This window comes from Mya arenaria, chromosome 5 (assembly GCF_026914265.1).
Source record: "Mya arenaria isolate MELC-2E11 chromosome 5, ASM2691426v1".
Classification (NCBI taxonomy): Eukaryota; Metazoa; Mollusca; class Bivalvia; order Myida; family Myidae; genus Mya; species Mya arenaria.
Window position 1 is genome coordinate 5,119,160 of NC_069126.1, and position 22,719 is coordinate 5,141,878.

Here is a 22,719-nt window from a genome sequence, read left to right on the forward strand (position 1 = left end):
CGACGACATTATCGACACCAGCGATATCACAATGCCCCGACGACGACACCGTTACTAACGCTATCACAATGTCGCGACGACGACACCTACACCAGCGCTATCACAATGCCCTGACGATGACACCATCACCAGCGCTATCACAATGCCCCGACGACGACACCGACACCAGCGCTCTCACAATGCCCTGACGAAGACATCATCACCAGCGCTATCACAATGCCCCGACGACGACACCGACACCAGCGCTATCACACTGCCCCGACCACGTCACCGACACCAGCGATATCACAATGCCCCGACGACGACACCGACACCAGCGCTCTTACAATGACCCGACGACGACACCGTTACTAGCGTTATCACATTGCCCCGACGACGCCACCGAAACCGCTATATCAACATCCCGAAGACGAGATCGACACAAGCGCTATCACAATGCCCTGACGACGACACCGTCAGCAGCGCTATCACAGTGCCCTGACGACGACACCGTCAGCAGCGCTATCACAGTGCCCTGACGACGACACTGTAAGCAGCGCTATCACAATGCCCTGACGACGACACCGTCAGCAGCGCTATCACAATGCCCTGACGACGACACCTACACCAGCGCTCTCACAATACCCTGACTTTTTTCTTCGAAAAGCAGACGGGTTAAAATGTGCACAAGAGCGCGACAATCGCCTTTCAAGGCTTATCTATTTTCGTAGGTAGTCGAGACAAATTTTCGGCAGAAAAATCGGGCCTGTTGCTGCGCACTGTCAATAAGAACATGAGCACAGTGTGATTATATTCCTTTCAAATATTTCCACATGTATGGTCGGCATCTACGCTGGCAACGATGACAGAAATACCAGGACAAAATATGATATTTTCTTCATAGAAAAATTGAATATGTAACTTTAATTGATATAGGCCATCAAATTGTAGCAAGTGTTACTAAACAGCACTAGAACACCGGTTCCTGTTCACCACTTTTGGCAATACATTTCACATTATAAATATGACATTGAGCTTTCTATCACAACTGTAAAGCCAGTAAGTATAGCAGAATTCAAAATTGGTACAAGCCCACAAGCCATGTACTCGTCAAACGCTTTCTGTGCTTGCCCAAATTATGGGTATAATATAGTGAGATTTGTTGATTTTAAGCCACCACTTGTGTGAGAAATTCAGGCTTATTTGTCCAAAAAATTGATGATGGGCAAAGAGGAGCTAAATATAGTGGAAACCGTACTCCAAATTCATCCAATGTATTATAACAAAATAAATGGTATGAACCAAATAGGAAGTTGCAAGGTAATTTGCTTTGTTTATTTGATGAACACAAACATCAAGATACAATACATATAAGTTGTAAGCCTTCACAACTGTTAACTTGAACAATTACTAGTTGCAATCTTCCTTACTCATTGGGCTGATTGTTCAGAACTGTGTTTAAGTTAACAACGTTGTTAACGCCATAGTTGTTAACTTTTAAATCTTGACTGCTCTGGAAGGAGAATGGATACATTTGTGGTATGCAGTATTGCAAATAGATTTGAGACAACTGTTATAGCTGTACTTTATTTAAATATCAGAACATCCTCAAATATTTCACATTTAAAAGTTAACAACGATCTCAGTATTCATGTTGTTAACTTTAACAAATTTCTGAGCTATCAGCCCTATGTAACATTGTTTGCTAATTACATTTTACCAGATATCACTAACTATGATGCATGATAATGATCATTGACTGAAAGAGGGACGATTGTTCAGAACTATGTTATAAAGTAAACAACATTATTAAAGTTGTCGTTGCTAACAATCCTGCTTTGGAAGTTAAATGGATACACTTGTGTTCTCTATATTAGATCAGACACAACTGTTACAGCACGCACTTGTTTATATTTAAGCATTTGAGCACATTGTCAAATAATTCACATTAAAAGTTAACAATGGGCTGATTGTTTAGAACTTAGTTTAAGTTAACAACGTGATATCGACATCGTTGTTAAAGTTTAAACTCAAACTTTTTCATGATGTGTGAATATATTCAAATAAAACAAGTTCATCTAAAACAGTCATCTCAAACATTGTTAAGAACACTGCAAACCCAGGTGTATCCATTAAACTTCCAGGGCAGTAACGATTTGAATGTTAACAACGTTGTCATTAATTACGTCGTTAACTTTAATAAAGTTCTGAACAATCAACCTAATGACTACATGAAAACAGGAACTTTTGGGTTTATTTACATTGTACAAGTGAGAAGTTGTATATAAGATTACATAATTAATTAGCAACCTAAGGAGAACCTGAAAAAGCACATGATTAAAATTTTAAACGAGTTCTTAACATGTAATTTATCAACATGAAACTTGTTATGTACAAACATTAAAATTTATTTATTATTAACTAACACAGGAAAGTATTTAGATCATGAACTTTCAAATAATCCCAGAAGAGATACAGAAACTATCCTGTAAAGAAATTTTTTCTCAATGAAGAACAATAAAGGTTTAATTGTACAGTTTCCTGGTCAATTGATTCCACTTAAAACCCCTCTCAATAACAATAAGGGGCGGAAAACATCAAATGTTTTCATAATATATTTTATTGAGAGAAAACCATACCACCAGGAAACACTTGTTCTGGCATATACATGTATAACTGTTCGCAGAACTGAAACCGGTTAAATTCATATTATCATCTTCAATAAAAAGTTTACCATTTTGTTTAATAATAATTTAAGTGAACTGATTGAATTGAACTATTGGAAGAGCTGCCATTCATTACAATGCACTGTTTTTCATTTATTCAACTAGAAAAAATCTCATTATTGAAACGAAGAACATACTCACTTCATATACACACGGTACATTATTTACACAAACTACGGACATTCATATTGTTTCACACTTTACACATGTACATATATTTGATCTTTATCAGCTGTTCTGAACAATAGTCTCACCACTTTCCACAATTTCTGTGGCCACCGACATTGGTATGATCGAATCAACACTATTATCAATCTCGATCTGCTCGACGGATTCTATGATTTGTTCCGACTCGATCACCTGATCCGCAGGGGCTTGAACAACCACCTGAATCATGCGCCCAGAGTTGAGCGTTACGTTTTGAACGGTGGTGTTCATCGGGAGACTGGAGGCCGTGACGTACTGGTAGTCGTTAGCGATATCCTGTAGTGCTTGCACGGCAACGCGCGTCTGTTCCATAGGGTCAGGCTCTGTTTCACCTTGCCCCGGGGTCTGTGTCCCACTGTTGTTGCTCTCTGCTGAATAAAGGAAATTTTACCATGTTTCATAATGATTTCTTGTGTAAACAATCCAATCATGTTTTTTTCTGATGAAAACAGAACTGTTTGACAGTGAATCCACTAAGTATTCACTGGATCTGTCAAGAATATGAACATATTGTAACTCCACCTGAACAGAAATAGCTAAACACTAGAATATGCCTTTGTTAGTGTTGGGAATTGGTTCAGTTTGAATATCTATAACCGGTTCCACTCAATTTATATATTATCGATAGTTAATTTGGTTTTTGACAATACCTTAGTTCGTTTTATTCTAGCACAATAACTTATAGTCCTTAACTATGCTTATGTTATGAGCATGTTTGAAGTTATTTAGTGTTGTACATGCTAGTGTTTGAAAATCGGACTCCATTTGCTAACGATAATCAAATCGAATTGGACCAAGCAATTTACTATCGGACAATAATCGAAAGTTCATAATATGAGTAAGGAATACATCCTTTATACATATAGTATAATCATGATCATTTAAATGGTTAAACCTGGAATCAGTATGTGTGCTGCTATAGTAATGTTTTTTGCTACAGTTAGTAAATTTCCATAACATTTTCCTGCCTTTAATAACTTAACGAAATCAAAGCGCTGATAGCGCTGCATGAACAGGGATTCATATGGGTTTTCACCATTATGATTCACGATCATGTGTGTATGCTGATTCTTAACCAAGTTAAAAGTTTCCAACACCAGCATTTTAAAAACTTAACAATCATTAAGAAAATCACACGCTTTATATTCATGGTATGAAAATACAGGACACTCGGTTAAATTGCATGTATTTCGCCTGTGACTCTCTTACAATAAAAGACATAATGAAAATATAAGAAAACACAAAGTTACAAGTCCAGTTAAAAAAAAATCATTATATTAAACTATATGAGCACACAAATTCACTTCACAAAATCCTTAAAAATTAATAGTTAGAATCACACAAACAACAGTGAAAGAAGTAAATGTATAGAAATCTTTCTGCGTTAACTATGCAACGAATATGAAAGTGATATTCCCAACCAAGAAAATGAAATATATACTTATCAAACTTTACTTATTAGCAAGAGTATGCCTATATTTGCCTTGTTATTCACAAAACAACATCGAAAATACAACAGATTAAAGAGAAATAGTTTCTTAATTAAAATGATCAAAATCAAAATAATTGCTTTCAAACAATTGTAAATGAAACACCTGAAGAAGTAATTAAATCCGTGATATTTTCTCATATTTTCACCAAACCAGCAAAAAAAATATACCTCAATTCATTTCAATTAAATGCCATTTAAAAAACAAAAGGGCCCTGAAGGCCCTGTATCGCTCACCTGATCCAATTCAAGTGTGAAATTAGTGTTTTCAGGGCAAGGCCAATTGTGACAGGGGGAGGGAATAAGTGTTTTTTCAGGGCAATGGAAAGTGCAACGAGAGGGGACTTAATTAAAACAAATTTAGGACTAGTTTTCAATGCTACATGTTGAGTTGAGGGTATTACAGTTTTAGAGAATTTGAAATGTCAGTCTGGTGGTCTGCTACCTTAGAAAGGATGCATACTTGTCTTTGTTTGTACATTTTTATGTTTTTCTTGTTATGGTTGGAGTATAAACATGAAAATTGTTTCATTTAATTCAGAATGTATTTTAGCAGTGAGTGTGATTAAAACCCTTGTTCTACATGAAAATGCACGAAACATTGAAAACTTATTATACATACTTTTGACTACATGGAAGGACTTTTTTATTAAATTACAGAGTACATTTTCAGTAAATCTGCATATAATCATGAAGTATGGAATCAAAACATTTATACCTGCTGGAATTAAAACATATATTACTTAGATCCTTCCTAGCGACCATGTTTTTTTTCAATATCATGGATGACTCAGTTGCAAACCTTACCTTGCTGTAATAAGTACATTTTGACCAGGTTTCATATAGATAAAGTAGAAAATATGGCCTCAACAGTGTTTTAACAATGTTTTCTATGATTTGACTTCGTGACCTAGTTTTTGAACTCAGGATACCCAGTTTCAAACTTGACATAGACTTCATAAACACAAACATTCTGACATAGTTTCATGGTGATCAAAGAGAGAATGTAACCTCTACAGCGTTTACAAAGTTTTTCTATGATTTGACCTAGTGGCCTGGTTTTTGACCTCTGATTACCCAGTTTCAAACTACCTAAAGATCATCAAGAATAACATTCTGATCAAGTTCCATGAACAAAGAGTCATAAATGTGTTCTCTAGAGTGCTAACAAGCTTTCCCTATGATTTGACCTGGTGGCCTAGTTTATGACAGCACATGACCTAGATTTAAACTTGACTTAAAGATTATTAATATAAACATTCTAACCAACTTTCATGAAGATACAGTCATAAAAGTGACCTCTAGAGTGTTATCAAGCTTTTCCTTCAATTTGACCTGGTGATCTAGTTTTTGACCGCACATGACCCAGATTCGAACTTGATCTAGAGATCATTAATATTAACATTCTGACCAAGGTTCATGAAGATACAGTCATAAATGTGACATCTATAGTGTTAACAAGCTCTTCCTTTAATTTGACCTGGTGACCTAGTTTTTAACCCCAGCTGACCCAATATCGAACTCGTCCAAGATTTTGTTAAGGGTAACATTCTGACCAAGTTTCATTAAGATTGTGCCAAAATTGTGACCTCTAGAGTGTAAACAGTCAAATTGTTGACGACGGACGACGACGGAGGACAACGACGGACGACGGACACAGGGCGATCACAATAGCTCACCTTGAGCACTTCGTGCTCAGGTGAGCTAAAAATACACAAACATCCGTCTATATGTATAATATAAAAAGTATATAAAATAAATTAAACAAAATAAGTCTTGAAAAATCTTTAAATTCAAAATTTATTTTTTCCTTCTTTGTCTATATGGTCAGCAATTGGTCAGCAACTCTCATCTATTTCTTATCGTCAGCTAACTCGTCAGCACTTTAGTACGTGCCTGTGAAAATGGCGTGCGTTTATTACTCCCTCGTGATCAAATAACGACTGTTGATTGGATGTGGGCTATCACGCGATGTTTTAAGCGGGGAAACTGTGTGCAGGGGATGAGATCATTGTGTCATGTGATGGAATGATGCGCTTTGAGTGGATAGTAATTCTTTGTTAACGTTTCGATGTTCATTCATTGGCGCAGGGATACTACTTTAATATTATCTTTATCTAAGTTCAACCAATTAAATGATTAAAATATATATTGCATTATGATTGCTTCTTGCTTTGCCAAATCTAGCTCGGTTATTGGAAACATAGCTTGCAATTTAGATAGCATGCACTTTCTCAAACTATATTTTTGGTGTTAATAGGCAGACGACACTTGTTATTATTAATTGGCATTTTATGTTGTGAGTGTCGAGTTTGTGGCTACACTGAAATGGGTTGAAAACAACCCTGTTCAAAAACATAACAACACAACACATACTTAATAATTTCACATCAACTGCAAAATGATGCACACCGCATCAAGTAAGTTATCTTAGCATTGTATCCATGTAAAAGCATATTAAATATTTGTGAACCAGCTTAACATTCAATAACCTGTTATATTGAACATTTCATTAGAATAACTTAATTTCAAAGAACTTTCACAAAAAGTAAATAAGTTAATCACAATTGATACCAAAAAAAGGTTTCAAAACAGAATGCATCGAGCTGGGATCCACGCTATTTGCAGGTAAGACCTGACCTACTACACCATAGAGGCAGGTTATTAAATGTTTTATGAAATATATCAACAATTAAAAACAATTTGGAGAGTTTTTATGCAATAGTGTTTACGTTCACCACATTTGTGTGAGAGAGTGACCTCCCTTGTTAAAATGAACTCAATGAAAATTTACCTGACAGAAAAATTAACATTTACTCGACTTTTACCACAAAACAAAAAAAAAGTAGATAACGGAAGTAACATAAGCGACAATAATTTTGGACAACCACTATCAATAATCGCTGACACAGCATTGTCAGCGACGATTTATCGATTGTACTCGATAATGGATTCATTACTAATAAATGCTTTCGGCCATATTGTTAATGATAACAACTAAACACCTCAGAAGGTACAAATGAACTCAATTGAAAATTGGCAGAAATTAACTTAAGGCAAAAAAAGTGAGGAAAGAAGAAATAAAACTTTAAATGATGATCCATCATGACCAATTACAATCTATTGTTGCTGATTTTCAGGCCCAATCAATTTTCGATTATATTTGATTATCAGAACATCAATAGCTTTTGTCAAAATAACATTTGTCCACCCCCTTTAAGTGATAGACACTGTAATTGGTTATAGCATCCACAAAAAGGATCAGGGGCGGACCAGGATTTGCCATTAGAGGAGGCATAACTTAGGGGCATAACATTTTGACTTGCACCTCTCCCTCACAGCCGAATTTGTTTTGGTTTAAAATACTGTCAGGGGGGTTTGGAGGTACTCTCCCAAGGAAATCTTAACCATTTCAAGTCTGAAATGTTTCTTTTTGGGAGTACATGTACATGTATCTTGTTACTTTTTGTTTCCTTTATTGAAATAATAAGTAAACTGCAACCATTTTTTTTTGGGGGGGGGGGAGCAGCATACCCCTGGGTTCGCTTGTGGGAATTATCTGTGCCAATGATATGCAGAGTTTTGTTTTGGTGAAGTTTTAACAAAATCCTGCAAGTGGTTATGGACAATCACAGACAAGCCTTACAAATGTTTCGTTTATTGTATATGAAGGGGCCATAACTGTGCAATAAATTTGACAGTATGTACGGACTGTGTGCACAACCATGCTTGGTACCAAATAGTCCTGTGAAATTTCAACAAAAAAGAGATATAGCACCTAAACTAAGTCGACAGACGGACATCAGAGGAAACACATTGTGTCCCTAGAGGAGGCTGGCATATAGGGGGAAACATATGTAATTGAATTCAACTAAGCTTTACATACCCACGGAATTTCCTGGTAAAGCATAGGCATGAGAGTTGTCCATCTTAAATGCTGAAATAGAATTTGAAAAATGATTATAAGCTAGGCTTTACGCTCCACAAATAACATAAATCTACCTAAATTGAATGTACATGTAAACGTATTATATGTACTATATATTCCTTTTGACTATCAACACTGGGAATAAGATCTTTGAGGACCTGACCCCTTTATTATTAATCAATAAGACTGCAGCGGACCGAACAACAATGCTCGTCTGTTGATTTTGTAGTGTACCAAGCTATATTTGAATATCTGAAATGCTTTTGAAGTTAAGGCAAAGTCAATGATTATGCATGCTGCTGATGCTCTCAAAGCAGCTTAGTCTATCATAATTACTTGACTTTTCATCTAAAATAGAGGTGCGCTTGAAATGCTAAAAAAATTCTCTGATCATTTATGCATCTTAAAATGGTTCATATAAATAAATTGCCATACTTATTGGAATTTTTACTTTACAGCGTTTCGTAGTATAGCTGGAAAGTATTGTCTTTACTGTACAGTCAGTTTGACCACAGTTGACCAATAGGAGATTGAGTTTTGTTATGAGGGGTCGTGTTATCTAATAGAAAAGATTAACGGTATAGACAGTGATTTTGGAGATGAAAATTGATTCAGTTCTAGCATGCACAGTAGTCTGGACATTTCGGTTTTCTTTAATTTTCAAAATTGATTTTGTTGAAAAATGTACGTTATATTGATAGCTTTACTAACTTTTGGGGTTTTCTGTTTTTGATAAATAAATGTAGTATTATTGTTTAAGAAAGGATGCCTTAGATATAGTAGAATAATATTAATTAGAAGTGTTAATAAGAATAAACGGGTGCAGTTTTCCAGAGCATTTTTACACCATACTATTTGTGTGAATTTTTATCTCTGGTTTTTACTCTGGCCTATTGTATAGGAAAAGCTTTCATTTGAATATATGTTTTCAAGATATCAGTGATTTGTGTACAAGAAAATTTGGACTAAACCTACTTTGTCATATTGTCAAGGAGCATGTTTCATGATTTGTATGCAACTGTGAAAGCTCTCATAAATATATAGATTTATTATCTATACATATTCTGATATTGACAGACATGCTTGCTGAATAAAATGTCCTTAGCATTTGTGCACGCTATCGGCCAAACAGATATATTTGTTGAGTTGTTGATTTAAGTATAGATATTAGGGTGAAGTAAAGTATAAACTGAGTAATGGAAAGACAATCCCTTTAAAGCAACTGTGCACCAGATGACGAATTTGCAAGAAAAAAAGAAAATTGTCGAAAACTGACATAAACTTGGTATTTATGTGTACAATGCATTAAACTTACAAACTGAAGTACCACATAGTTTACAATTTATTTAAGTTTAGCAGTTATTTCGTATTTTTCCATTAAAAAAGTTTACTAGGTATGTCTACCTAGTAGAATTCATTCCTTATGTGTGATTGGCTAGTCGATGTTATCACTTGATATTACCAAGTTAGGTATATACCTTAAATATACCACTCATTTAGAGTAATTCTTCGTAGCTCAGTGGATACAGCGCTTGACTGCAATTTTGGCAACACGGGTTCGAACCCGGTCCCCGACACATTTTTTTTTACATTTTGGTACTTTTTTTACAATTATTATATCAAAGCGTAACACATTCTATTGAAGAATTGTCCTGAGATTCATTACAGAAAAAAACTTTTTCTGGTGCCAATCTGGTGTACAGTCCCTTTAAAAAAGAAGTATTTCCCATCCCACTTACTATTTTCCTCTGTAACCATGGACTCGGTGACGTACTCTGTACCATCAGTGCTCTGTGCAGGCTGTGCAAACGTCCGTCTTACTCCAACACCATTCTACAATAGAAAATAATCGTCCCATTTGTCTTGTCCGTGTACATTAATAAACAGTTATATAACCTTTACCAAGAGCTGAGGATATTCATTGGTAGACTATTTCACTCATTGAAGATTTTCATGATTAGACGCTCTTATTCCTTGATATAGGATTTTCATGACTAGATGCTCTAACTCGTTGATATAGGATTTGCATTATAATTGATTAGACGCTGTAACTCATTGATATAGGATATGCATGATTACCCCTCTAACTCATTGATATAGGATTTGCATGATAAGACGCTCTAACTCATTGATATAGGATATGCATGATTAGACGCTCTAACTCATTGGTATAGGATTTGAATGATTAGACGCTCTAACTCATTGGTATAGGATTTGCATGATTAGACGCTCTAACTCATTGGTATAGGATTTGAATGATTAGACGCTCTAACTCATTGGTTTAGGATTTGAATGATTAGACGCTCTAACTCATTGGTTTAGGATTTGCATGATTAGACGCTCTAACTCATTGGTATAGGATATGAATGATTAGACGCTCTAACTCATTGATATAGGATTTGCATGATTAGACGCTCTAACTCATTGATATAGGATTTGCATGATTAGACGCTCAAACTCATTGGTATGGGATTTGCATGATTAGACGCTCTAACTCATTGGTATAGGATTTGCATGATTAGACGCTCTAACTCATTGGTATAGGATTTGCATGATTAGACGCTCTAACTCATTGATATAGGATTTGCATGATTAGACGCTCTAACTCATTGGTATAGGATATGAATGATTAGACGCTCTAACTCATTGGTATAGGATTTGCATGATAAGACGCTCTAACTCATTGGTATAGGATATGAATGATTAGACGCTCTAACTCATTGATATAGGATTTGCATGATTAGACGCTCTAACTCATTGGTATAGGATTTGCATGATTAGACGCTCTAACTCATTGGTATAGGATTTGCATGATTAGACGCTCTAACTCGTTGATATAGGATTTGAATGATAATTGATTAGACGCTCTAACTCATTGATATAGGATTTGCATAATAAGACAGTGTAACTTATTGATATAGGATTCGCATGATAAAATACTGTTACTGATTTACTGTCTTCAATATAAAATATAGCTCACTAGGATATATATGATAATTCTATGGCAACCCGTACAATGAAATAGATGTTTTATTTGGTCTATACAACGTGTATCTGTTGAAACCCTGTACAAGTTGAGAAATTAAAGAAAATAGCTTTCAAAGCTACATAGTATAGTTGATCATGTTGAACAGATTTAAGAGAGGAAATGATGACACGTGTACATTTGAGAGAGAAAATGCTGACATGCTTAGTCTTTTGAGAGAGGAAATGCTGGCACGTGTACATTTGAGAGAGAAAATGCTGACATGCTTACTTTTTTGAGAGAGGAGATGATGACAAATGTACATTTGAGAGAGAAAATGCTGACATTTGTACATTTGAGAGAGAAAATGCTGACACTTATACATTTCAGAGAGGAAATGCTGACACGTGTACATTTAAGAGAGGAAATGCTGACACTTGCAGATTTCAGAGAGGAAATGCTGACATGTGTACATTTGAGAGAAAATGCTGACACGTGTACATTTGAGAGAGAAAATGCTGACACGTGTATATTTGAGAGAGAAAATGCTGACACGTGTACATTTGAGAGAGAAAATGCAGACATGCTTAGTCTTTTGAGAGAGGAAATGCTGACACATGTACATTTGAGAGAGAAAATGCTGACATTTGTACATTTGAGAGAGAAAATGCTGACACTTATACATTTCAGAGAGGAAATGCTGACACGTGTACATTTAAGAGAGGAAATGCTGACACTTGTAGATTTCAGAGAGGAAATATTGACATGTGTACATTTGAGAGAAAATGCTGACACGTGTACATTTGAGAGAGAAAATGCTGACACGTGTATATTTGAGAGAGAAAATGCTGACACGTGTACATTTGAGAGAGAAAATGCTAACAAGTGCACGTTTTTGAGAGATAAAATGCTGACAAGTGTACGCTTTTAAGTGGGGAAATGCTGACACATGTACATATGCGATAGGAAATGCTGAAAAGTGTACATTTGAGAGAGGAAACACTGACATGTGTACATTTGAGAGAGGAAATGATGACATGTGTACATTTGAGAGAAGCAATGCTGAAAAGTGTACATTTCAGAGAGGAAACACTGACTTGTGTACATTTGAGAGGGGAAATGATGACATGTGTACATTTGAGAGAGGATATGCTGACACGTGTACATTTGAGAGAGGAAATGCTGACATGTGTACATTTGAGAGAGGAAATGCTGACATGTGTACATTTGGAGAGGAAATGCCTACTTGGTACATTTGAGAGAGGAAATGCTGACATGTGTACATTTGAGAGAGGAAATGCTGACATGTGTACGTTTGAGAGGAAATGCTGACATGTGTATATTTAAGAGAGGAAACGCTGACATCTGTACATTTGAGAGAGGGGATGCTGACACATGTACATTTGAGAGCGGGAATCCTAACATGTTTACATTTGAGAGCGGAAATGCTGACATGTGTACATTTAGGAGAGGGGATGCTGACACATGAACATTTAAGAGAGGGGATGCTGACATGTGTACATTTGAGAGAAGAAATGCTGACACGTGTACATTTGAGAGGGGAAATGCGGACATGTGTTCATTTGGAGAGGAAACGCTGACATCTGTACATTTGAGAGAGGGAATGCTGATACATGTACATTTGAGAGCGGGAATCCTAACATGTTTACATTTGAGAGCGGAAATGCTGACATGTGTACATTTAGGAGAGGGGATGCTGACACATGAACATTTAAGAGAGGGGATGCTGACATGTGTACATTTGAGAGAAGAAATGCTGACACGTGTACATTTGAGAGGGGAAATGCGGACATGTGTTCATTTGGAGAGGAAATGCTGACATAAGTACATTTAAGAGGGGTTGCTGACACATGTACATTTGAGAGAGGAAATGCTGACATAACAGCATTTGGGAGAGGAAATGCTGACACATATACATTTGAGAGAGGAAATGCTGACACATGTACATTTGAGAGAGGAAATGCTGACACATGTACATTTGAGAGAGGAAATGTGGACATGTGTACATTTGAGAGAGGAAATGCTGACATAAGAGCATTTGAGAGAGGAAATGCTGACACATGTACATTTGAGAGAGGAAATGTTGACATAAGAGCATTTGAGAGAGGAAATGCTGACACATGTACATTTGAGAGAGGAAATGCTGACACATGTACATTTGAGAGAGGAAATGTTGACATAAGAGCATTTGAGAGAGGAAATGCTGACACATGTACATTTGAGAGAGGAAATGCTGACACGTGTACATTTGAGAGAGGAAATGCTGACACATGTACATTTGAGAGAGGAAATGCTGACACATGTACATTTGAGAGAGGAAATGCTGACATGTATACATTTGTTCTCACCATATTGTGATCCTCCATCTCCATCTCTACCATTTGTTCTTCTTCATCATCGAAGTCTGAAATATTCACAAATTTACTTGCCTACATCTTTTATTGAAAAGTTAAAAACTACACAAATTTTGACTAAAAGCACGTCATCAACATTCACTGCCATTGATAAACTTTCATAGAGTATCAATTGAGTTCTAATGACGTAATGTCGCCCGTAGAATAAAAAGACACCAACAGAGTCTAATGAAATACCAACGCCATAAAATATATATCAATACCTGAACACTCTTAATAAATAGTGTTTAAACTTTAAATAATGGCTAATTTAAAGATGTACTAACAGTAATAATGCAATTCACTATTTTTGGGTTGAAAGGGTTAATGCTTGTCTATCAGTCGAGATTCATAACCTACAACATCCTGCTTGAAATGTTTACCATCGGTGTCAGAGTAGTCAGACTCCCCCCCATGTTTGGCACGCAGCCCGGCATTTCCCTCCAACATCTTCTGTATCTTCTTGTCGCGTAGGAAGGTGGCCGTTGAATCCACATCATCCACATTAGGGTCTTCCTGCACAATGATCCGCCGTCGGCCGGACTTAATCAGCTTCAGCTGGCTATCATCCTTGATCCAAATCTGGGACAGGAAAATAAAACAACCAGGATAAGTTATAAGATATTAATGTTATTCGTATATGATTCAGAAAAGGTTCCAAAACATACATGTAGATTGCTACTACTATTGCTCAATGTTAAGCCAGTTGGTATGCATCTGGGGTGTGTACATGTAGGATACTTTGAACTGTACACTCGTACACATGAGTGAGCTTATGATGTTTTATTTTGAAGATCTTTCTTCACTTTTGTCTCAAGCATTTTTAAACAAATCACTCAGGGAAATTACAGCAAACTTTAACCTGTAAATACTTGGCAATAGCCTTCCATTTTTTTTATTCCTGATCACAAGATATAGTCATTTGCCCGTTCCAAGGGCATACTGGAGTATGTCTAGGTACACACATGTGCTTGGTACTTAGTACACATGTTAAGTTGTTTCTTTCTATCCTGTATTGTAAATATTATAAGATTTTAATCTATATTTCAAGCCAATGAAATCACCTATCAACCTTAAATAAGAACCATGGTTATAGTTAAGATTTGATTTTAAAACGGAACAGTAATAATGTCATAATTTTGTTCAATACTTGCAGAAAAAAGTTACAATCTAAGACATTCAGACATTCAGTTTGCACTCTCTGCCCTTCTTTATCATTAATTTTTCACCTTTAATAAATTAATCTATAACTAAGAAAACCGTAATTTGAAATATAAGACCTTAAAATCTCACTTAATGTAAGAAAATCACTATACATGAGACAACATTTTTTTTTTTTTTGAATTAAAAAAACTAATGAGAAATTCCCAAATGTGTTTTATTATTTCACAAGTTTTTTTTTTTTTTTTTACTTTATTCATAAACTTAGCAATTCCTCTGTGAACTTTACAGTTTGGGGGTCAGATTAAAATTGTTTTTTTTTGGGGGGGGGGGGTTTAAACCCAGATTAGTTCATATAACATTTTGTGCATTTGTAAACATTGTCAACATCCACCTATTAATAATCATTTTCTATGCATATATATATATATGTGTATATTGGCCGGAAACCTTTATATAATGAAAGTTTGAATTGATGCATGAATTATCCTATTCATAGAAATAAATACATACTGTAATTCAAATAAAGGCAGGAAATAATTTTAGAAGTGTATACAACATGACATGTCAGAGATTTGCAAGAAATGGGCATTTCCTTATTTACATTCAATAAGGCAAGTTCATTCACGTGCAAGCCTTCACTTAAGTCTATTAAAACTAAAGGGGAACACAAGTGGTCCCAGTTTATATCTCTTTTAAATTGTCAACTAAAGACAAGATGACTGGAAACGTTTCAAGAACAATTTTACCTGAACACCTTTATCCTTCATGCCAGGAGGTCGTTTCTTGATGGAGTGGTATCGTGTCTTTCTGTCGAATCTCTCCGTTCTCAACTCATCACACAGAACAATGGAGGGCTTGTACGGGAAAATCCCAATGTCACCAAACATTTCCACCAAGTTCTTACAGGACATTGCCACTGGATAAGCCTCTGAAACAATCTTGCATATTGCCTTCCTTGAGATGAAGTCAACGTTGTACATCTCTCGGAATATTCTTGTCTCTCGGATGAAGTGATCTTTGAACTGTCTGAAGCAGCCTTTCTCAAGTGGGTGTTTCAAGTTGACTGAGTTTGGAGGCAGCACAAACAGGATGATGTTGTGACTTTTAGCCCATGAGATCGTGTCTGGACTTACCTTTGACTTGGAGCCATCATACAGAACAAGTACTGGGGGCGTTCTGCTCCTCATGCCTAGCATGGCATGCTCTATGAAGTGTTTTTCCAGATAGTGTTTCATTGTTGAGTAGTCAGTTAGGCCATTTTCTGTACAGACACCTTGTACCCCTGGGTATTTACCCTTCATTAAATCACTGTCCAACTTAAACCCTGGGTAGATTAGAAAAGGTGGCAGTGAATTGCCAAGGGCGTTTCCACAGCCTATCAGACTAACAACCGTGGTTTCAGATCTTGAGGGAAATGACGTCTTCAAGGATTTGATCTGTCTGGCTTTTGGGTGACCGGACTCATACTGAATGGCAACCTCATCAATGCAGTAGATCCTCCCAGGTCTATCCATCAAGTCATACTTTTCAAGAATGACTCTGAGCTCTGTAAAGTAGTTGGAGAGGCAAATGTCCATCTCATCGGCCATTGTTGATATCTGAATCTGTTCTCCATCTTCTTCAAACTCAAACGTCTCCAGAGTCTTCCGTCTTGGTTCATCTCTATGTTTTCTTTCACAGGTCCTAAAATCCCCGAACACCTTCTCATTCAGAATCGGCCATCTCGTCCTGAAGCTCTTATGCCAGCGAGGTGATAGCAGCATCCCTTCACAGAGTTTGCCCTTCTCTACGGCCAACTCTGAAGCGAGATTTCTAAGTTCCTGAATGCTGAACATGTAGCCAAGGTTTGACATCTGGAGGAGGTAGTCTACTAGTTTCTTTTCGTCATCATATGACAGCAGTGGTGATGGACCCTTCCGCTGAAACAGCATGTTGGACTTCCCACATGCCTGAAAAAAACAAAGTGATACAAGATAGTAGATTGATGGGGAATTGATAGCCTATATTTTACCTCATAACTAATATACATGTAGCACAAAAGTTGTGTGAAATTCTCTCAGAATTCTATATCATGTAGCATGTATTTGTCCCTGTATCCGCATGTTGGCATTGCTGGCGCCACCTGATTTGCCAAGATGGTATTCTCCAACCGGAGTTTCCCCTATCTTTTTGCGAATGGGACCAGGGCCCATAAAATTGTGAAAATAGTAACATTTAGCCTAAAATTGGGAATTTACCATAGTTTATTCAAACAAATAAACACAGAAGCCCCATCATGGATTTGAGATATTGTTAAGTGATAAAGATTGCATTTACATATATCTACTAGTTGACTTGTAAAAAAATAAAGAAATAAAAAAAGGCCCCATTTTCAGTCGAAAAAATTCACTATTGATATAGATGTCAAAAAAATCTAAGATTTGTTGTTTAGTAAGAAATATATCTGAGTAATTACTAAAAAAAAGTGTACTGAATTTGTGATTTTGCATATCTAATAACCTTAGACTTTAGACTTACACATAAAATTTGGTTAAAATCATACTATATTTCCTTTCAGTTAACAAATTATATGGGATTCAGCTGTCAGGGTATTAACATAAGTATTTTTGAGAAATTTGGGCCTGGGGACTGCCCAACTGTCATCCCAGTTATATAATGCTACATGTTGCTTAAGTTCCATTACTGTAATTTGTGAATTTACAATTGGATATTTCAAACAGACCCCCCCATAGGATCCTGGATTTAAAGTAATTTAAGAGCATTTAATATCTGAATTAGTTTTAACTGTGAAGTGTTGAAAAAATTTACTTTTTTTATATTTTTATTTTTTTGGATTTGTCCAATCTTTGTCAAAAAATAATACTTTTTGGAATTGTGAATGATGCCAAATTATGGCCCAATTTTCAATATAAAAAAACACACTGGATCTGGACACAAATCCAAATTGAAACCTAGTGAAAAAGTCAATTTACAGTTGTTACTGATCATTTTTCAATAATCTTATCATCTTACGCATGTACATGTATGCTTTTGCACATACAAATACTTAAACAAACTTCAATGCTACAATGTACCGTAAATAATCAAACTACAAGTATAACTTTGGTAGATCTTTATAGATACATATACTTAAACAAGAGAGCAAACTTGCAAAATATACGTGTCCTGTTTTAAGGACACTAGTTGTATGATAGGGGACACTGTAAATACAGTTTTTGTCAATTCAAGGGTATAATTTGGGAGTATTCGAGGCAACATGGCTAAACGAACCTGACTGAGATACTGTTGAATCATAAATATTAGTGGGACATTCAATTTCTTGGATTTAGTGGGTTTGCTTATCCACAAACTCCAGATCCCAACCAAAATTTGACCTTTAATTTTGAAATTATCCTGTCTATGTAAAAAAGTATACATGAATATAAATGATCGCGGTATAGAATTTGTATGTACCTCAATCATTGTAATATATATAAATATGTCTTATATTATATATTCTTAAACCTCAATGACAATAAATTTAATACAGTCAAGTATTAGTACTTGCATTCAGTTTTTTTGTATGACATTGCCGGAACATTAAAACAAGCTGATCATCTACCTCATCTGCAGCACATGTAAAACATGCTGATATAAACTGTGTGTGTTTGACCGTTGCCACTTAACTTTGTTTCTTTAATCAAATCAAAAAATAAATTATTGAACGAAATAATGATGGAATAAATATTGAATTAATATGAGCTCAATATTAACATGAATAATTATCCAAAAGGAATACAATACTTCGCACTATGAACATTACAACAATATATGAGCACATGTACAGAACATGTAGTCCCACTAAAAGTGTCTCTTCCTGCATCCGGCTTTTGGTATCTTCTATGATTGTCTATTTAAAATCAATCACCCTTACAGTGTCTTCGTAGTTTTCAAAAACATTTATCACATTAACATTCAATGGCTTCACCATTTAATATCCTTGATGTGGGTGAATCATGAATCATGACCCTAAATAACCAATCAAGTGACAATTGACATGGCCATCCGCGCTAACTGGCATATTGTCCCATTGAAGTAAGTGTTATAAACTGCGTGACTTAGATGAAACATAGCATGAGGTCAGAGCGCAGTGATTTTGAAGATATATGATTTAGGATCGCAGTTTTGATTATTTGTTTGTTTGGGGGTTTTTTAAAAGATGAAATTTCATGAATTTAAGTACCTTAAAAAAAATAATTTCGGTAATGAAATTTCAAGCCCACTAATATATATGATTTCACAGTATTCTGCCGATACAAAAATTTGCCAATGATTTTAGAAAAATGCATTTGATCAAACAAGACCAATTCAAGGTAATTTCTATCAATAATTATTAAAGGGCGATAACTCATGATAGACGTCAGAAATATATGGAATGTGTTTGAGAGCCTCCCCCCCCCCAACCCCAGTGCAGGTGAAACTATAATACGACCCATTCTATGAACAGGCGCATAAAAAGGAATGTTCCATCAAAGGGAAAAATATAAATCAAATGACAATCAGACCAAATTATCATCCTGTACCTTGTCATGCAATGTGGATTTTGGAACTCCATACAGCTCTGCAGCTTTGTAGACAGACATGCCCTCTTCTTTGATGCATCTCACTGCATTGAGCAAGTCTTCATGACTGTATGTGACGTACGCTTTACGTGGCTTCCCTGGAGTCATGGGGCTTCGGTACGACGATCTTGGTACAACTTCCTCATCTTGATCATCCTCAGCTGGAGAAGAAGTCCCCTCATCAATGTCTTCATCGTCGGGTTCTTGCTTAGGAACCTTCTTCAGCTTCATTCTTATGCCACGTTTTCTATGTGGCTGCATTTTTATCTTCAGGAGGCCCTCTTCACCACTCTCCTGAGCCTTTTTGGTCTAAAACATGAAAAGGCAGAATAAAAAAGATCCATTCACTGATCATAATCGTAACATAAATATTTTGAAAGCAAATTAAAAAAAAATAACGGTTAAAATAATAAATGCGCCTTTTAAAATTTAGTAGGAGAAGCCCCTTAAGTTCAACAATCAAAAAGCAACATGTACTAAAAAACCATTACAGGTTTGCTATCACTTCAAAACTGTCTTTTTCAAATTCTTACGTAATAAAATAAAGGTGTCACACAGAGTACAACATTTAGTTTGGTGAACACTAAGCAAATAAAATTGGGACCATCCACTATTTAATTTTCTGAGAACATTTTTATGCACCAGTCAATTGTAAACACGGTCCCCCCAGGTCCCCTGGAGATAGCAGGGGAAATGGACCATGTTTTTACCTTTGAGGTGGCCCTGAAGTGCCAGGTGAATGCGATGGTTTTATCTTTGCGCCAAAATTAGCGGGGAATGGGGCTTACCTAGGGCCCCTGGGGTGCGGGGGCATTTGGCAGGGAGTTTACCAGCAGTTCGTCCTCGCAGGAGGGGGATATTACCTGGGCTTGGCTGGACCAAAAGTCAAAGTCCCCGCTATTCCCCAGACCTGGGGGGTCGTTATCTACAACTGACTGGTGCATTATATACTCAAGGCCCTTACAGGGTTATCTTTTAAATTAGTAAAAAACTAATATATAATTATTAAATTATGACATGTATATTATGAGATTTCCAATGTCATGCATGTCTTTTACCAGCTTAAGCTTTCGTCTTGGTCTTCCCATCCTGTTTAAATTTTGGCACAATCCTGAAAAAAGATTTAACAAGAGATCAATACATTTTCGAATTATATTTATAAAATGAACTACACATTCTCCACCTCATTCCATTTAAGTTCTAGGGGTCTTTTTAGGTATTTTAGTTGATAATTCAAATATCATTAATCTGTACACTAGTCCAAATAATTGTACGTTGCTGATTTTTTAACAATTTTTGATATGGCCAATCCTTTGCGCACTAATTGTTTTGTACGAAAAGTGGGTAATGTAATTTTATAGTAGTTCCGTACACAAAAAAATATATATCCAACAAATAATTATGAGTTTGACGGGGTTTTCTTCATTTCATTCAGTCAAAACATAACGATGAAAGGCACATGCAAAGCTGCAGTTCACAATTTTACAACAATCGAAACATTTCAGCCATGGCCAAGTCTTTACGATTGTATTTACGAGGTCTATCTCGAAGCTTGTCGGAGGTTGCCGAGTTATTACGATTGGGTCAAGTGGTTCTGCTTGGCATAATTGTTGTCTGTGTCAGTCAACTTTCATTTTATTGGAAAGGTAAACTAGAAATGTGTCCATAGGACACGGATGCCCCCACTTCGATTTTTTGTCACAGAAAATAAGCCATAATGATTATTCAGGATAATCTGCACATATAGGATAAGTTGAGTTGAGTTGGGTTTTACGGCATCGCAAGACTGTATAGGTTATATGGCGCCATTCAGGCAGGAAAAAACTTGTTGGATCCACATTGGACACATACTTTTCAAGAATTAGATTGGAAACATATATTTTTGAAGTATTTTTGGCAAAAAAGGGCCGTAACTCCTAAATGACTAAAGCGATTTCCATGACTATATAACTTGATCAAGATATTATGGTCACAAACATGTGTTTAAAGTTTGGTGAGGATTGGACAAACAGTTTTCAAGAATTAGATTGGAAACATATATTTTTGAAGTATTTTTGGCAAAAAAGGGCTGTAACTCCTAAATGACTAAAGCGATTTCCATGACTATCGAACTTGATCAAGATATTATGGTCACAAACATGTGTTTAAAGTTTGGTGAGGATTGGACAAACGGTTTTCAAGAATTAGATCGGAAACAATCTTCGGGACATACGTACGTACAGACAGACGTACGTACGGACAAGGGCAACCCTATATGCCGCCACTTTGTGGGGGCATAATAATGTGTTTTAATGTATTAAATGCTTGTTTTGTGCAAAATAGCTTTGCACTTCCATGGTAAAATATGAATATAAACCTTTTTTATCCATTTCAACCGTAAAATATTTCACTTAATACAATTTCAATATTTTTCAAACACCTCCGGTTTTTGCACAAACCCGTGTAGACGTTAGGGATTGGAAGAATCCCGTATAACATGTCTATTATTTTAGACTAAATGTACACATGACATTACTTCTAGTTCTACTTAGTGTTCATTTTCAAGGTTGGCTTAATTTAAATCACACATATTTATATTCAATAATGAAACTATGACACGTAAGTATTTTCAATGTAAAACCAAAATCGATTAAGATCTTTATTGAAACTGTCATCAGAACTTGTCTAGTTTGCTACATTCTGCAACTGCTGTATACACGAAGTAACAAAAAAATACAATATTCAATTAAACTTTAAAATGAGTTTCAACACAATAATTGAATAACAACGTTCATCAGTACACTTGCGCAGTAGAAATCAACCGATGTTTCTTAATTTTGATGATTTAACGTGTCCGAACAACGGGTCCGAAAAATAGGTCAACTATGGCGGGCTACTGGATAATTTCCTCCCGCACAAGCAATGATTTTACTTCTTCAAATTGCAAATGCTGGGGGACTTTACTACCGATATTTTACATTATTGTTTGGGACTCTAGTTAGGTCATTTTCCGCGGATGATGCGCTACCTTGTATCCGAACTTAGAGTTTGTTTTGGTTGTCCAAATTTTCTTCGTAATCCGAAATATGGCGACCAGTTAACGTTGATAATGGAGCCAAAGAAAATAAAATTCAGGAAAGAAATGGCTACACACAACTCTGCTTTAATGTTCCGGACGGTTGTTTTTCAATGCGACTAACACAATAATTAAGATATAAGACACTTCAACATTGATATTATTTAATACTATTTACTTTATAAAGCATC

At 35.9% G+C, this 22,719-nt stretch overlaps 1 protein-coding gene across 2 annotated transcripts; it reads right to left on the bottom strand.

Moving 5' to 3' along the window:
• Positions 1-1,300: 1,300 nt before the first annotated feature.
• LOC128234812 (uncharacterized) lies at positions 1,301-22,555 on the bottom strand. 2 transcript variants are annotated; one of them, XM_052949340.1, is made up of 9 exons: positions 22,481-22,555; positions 20,532-20,584; positions 19,435-19,782; positions 15,619-16,821; positions 14,092-14,290; positions 13,664-13,719; positions 10,069-10,162; positions 8,288-8,338; positions 1,301-3,280 (listed from the first exon to the last, which is right to left on the bottom strand). In XM_052949340.1, the coding sequence occupies exons 2-9, from the start codon at positions 20,559-20,561 to the stop codon at positions 2,934-2,936; spliced, it is 2,328 nt and encodes a 775-aa protein (XP_052805300.1). In that variant the 5' UTR covers positions 20,562-20,584; positions 22,481-22,555; the 3' UTR covers positions 1,301-2,933. The 2 variants fall into 2 exon arrangements, with proteins under 2 accessions (XP_052805300.1, XP_052805299.1); XM_052949339.1 differs by having other exon boundaries at positions 1,301-3,283.
• Between the last annotated feature and the right edge of the window lie 164 nt (positions 22,556-22,719).

What these genes read in the sequence shown, in the direction of transcription:
- LOC128234812 (XM_052949339.1), bottom strand. Translation starts at nt 20,561, where the DNA reads ATGGGAAGACCAAGACGAAAGCTTAAGCTG. An exon ending in AATCCACATTGCATGACAAG is followed by an intron (nt 16,822 to 19,434) that starts GTACAGGATGAT and finishes TGTTTTTTTCAG; the next exon opens with GCATGTGGGAAGTCCAACAT. An exon ending in AGATGGAGGATCACAATATG is followed by an intron (nt 10,163 to 13,663) that starts GTGAGAACAAAT and finishes TTTCTATTGTAG; the next exon opens with AATGGTGTTGGAGTAAGACG.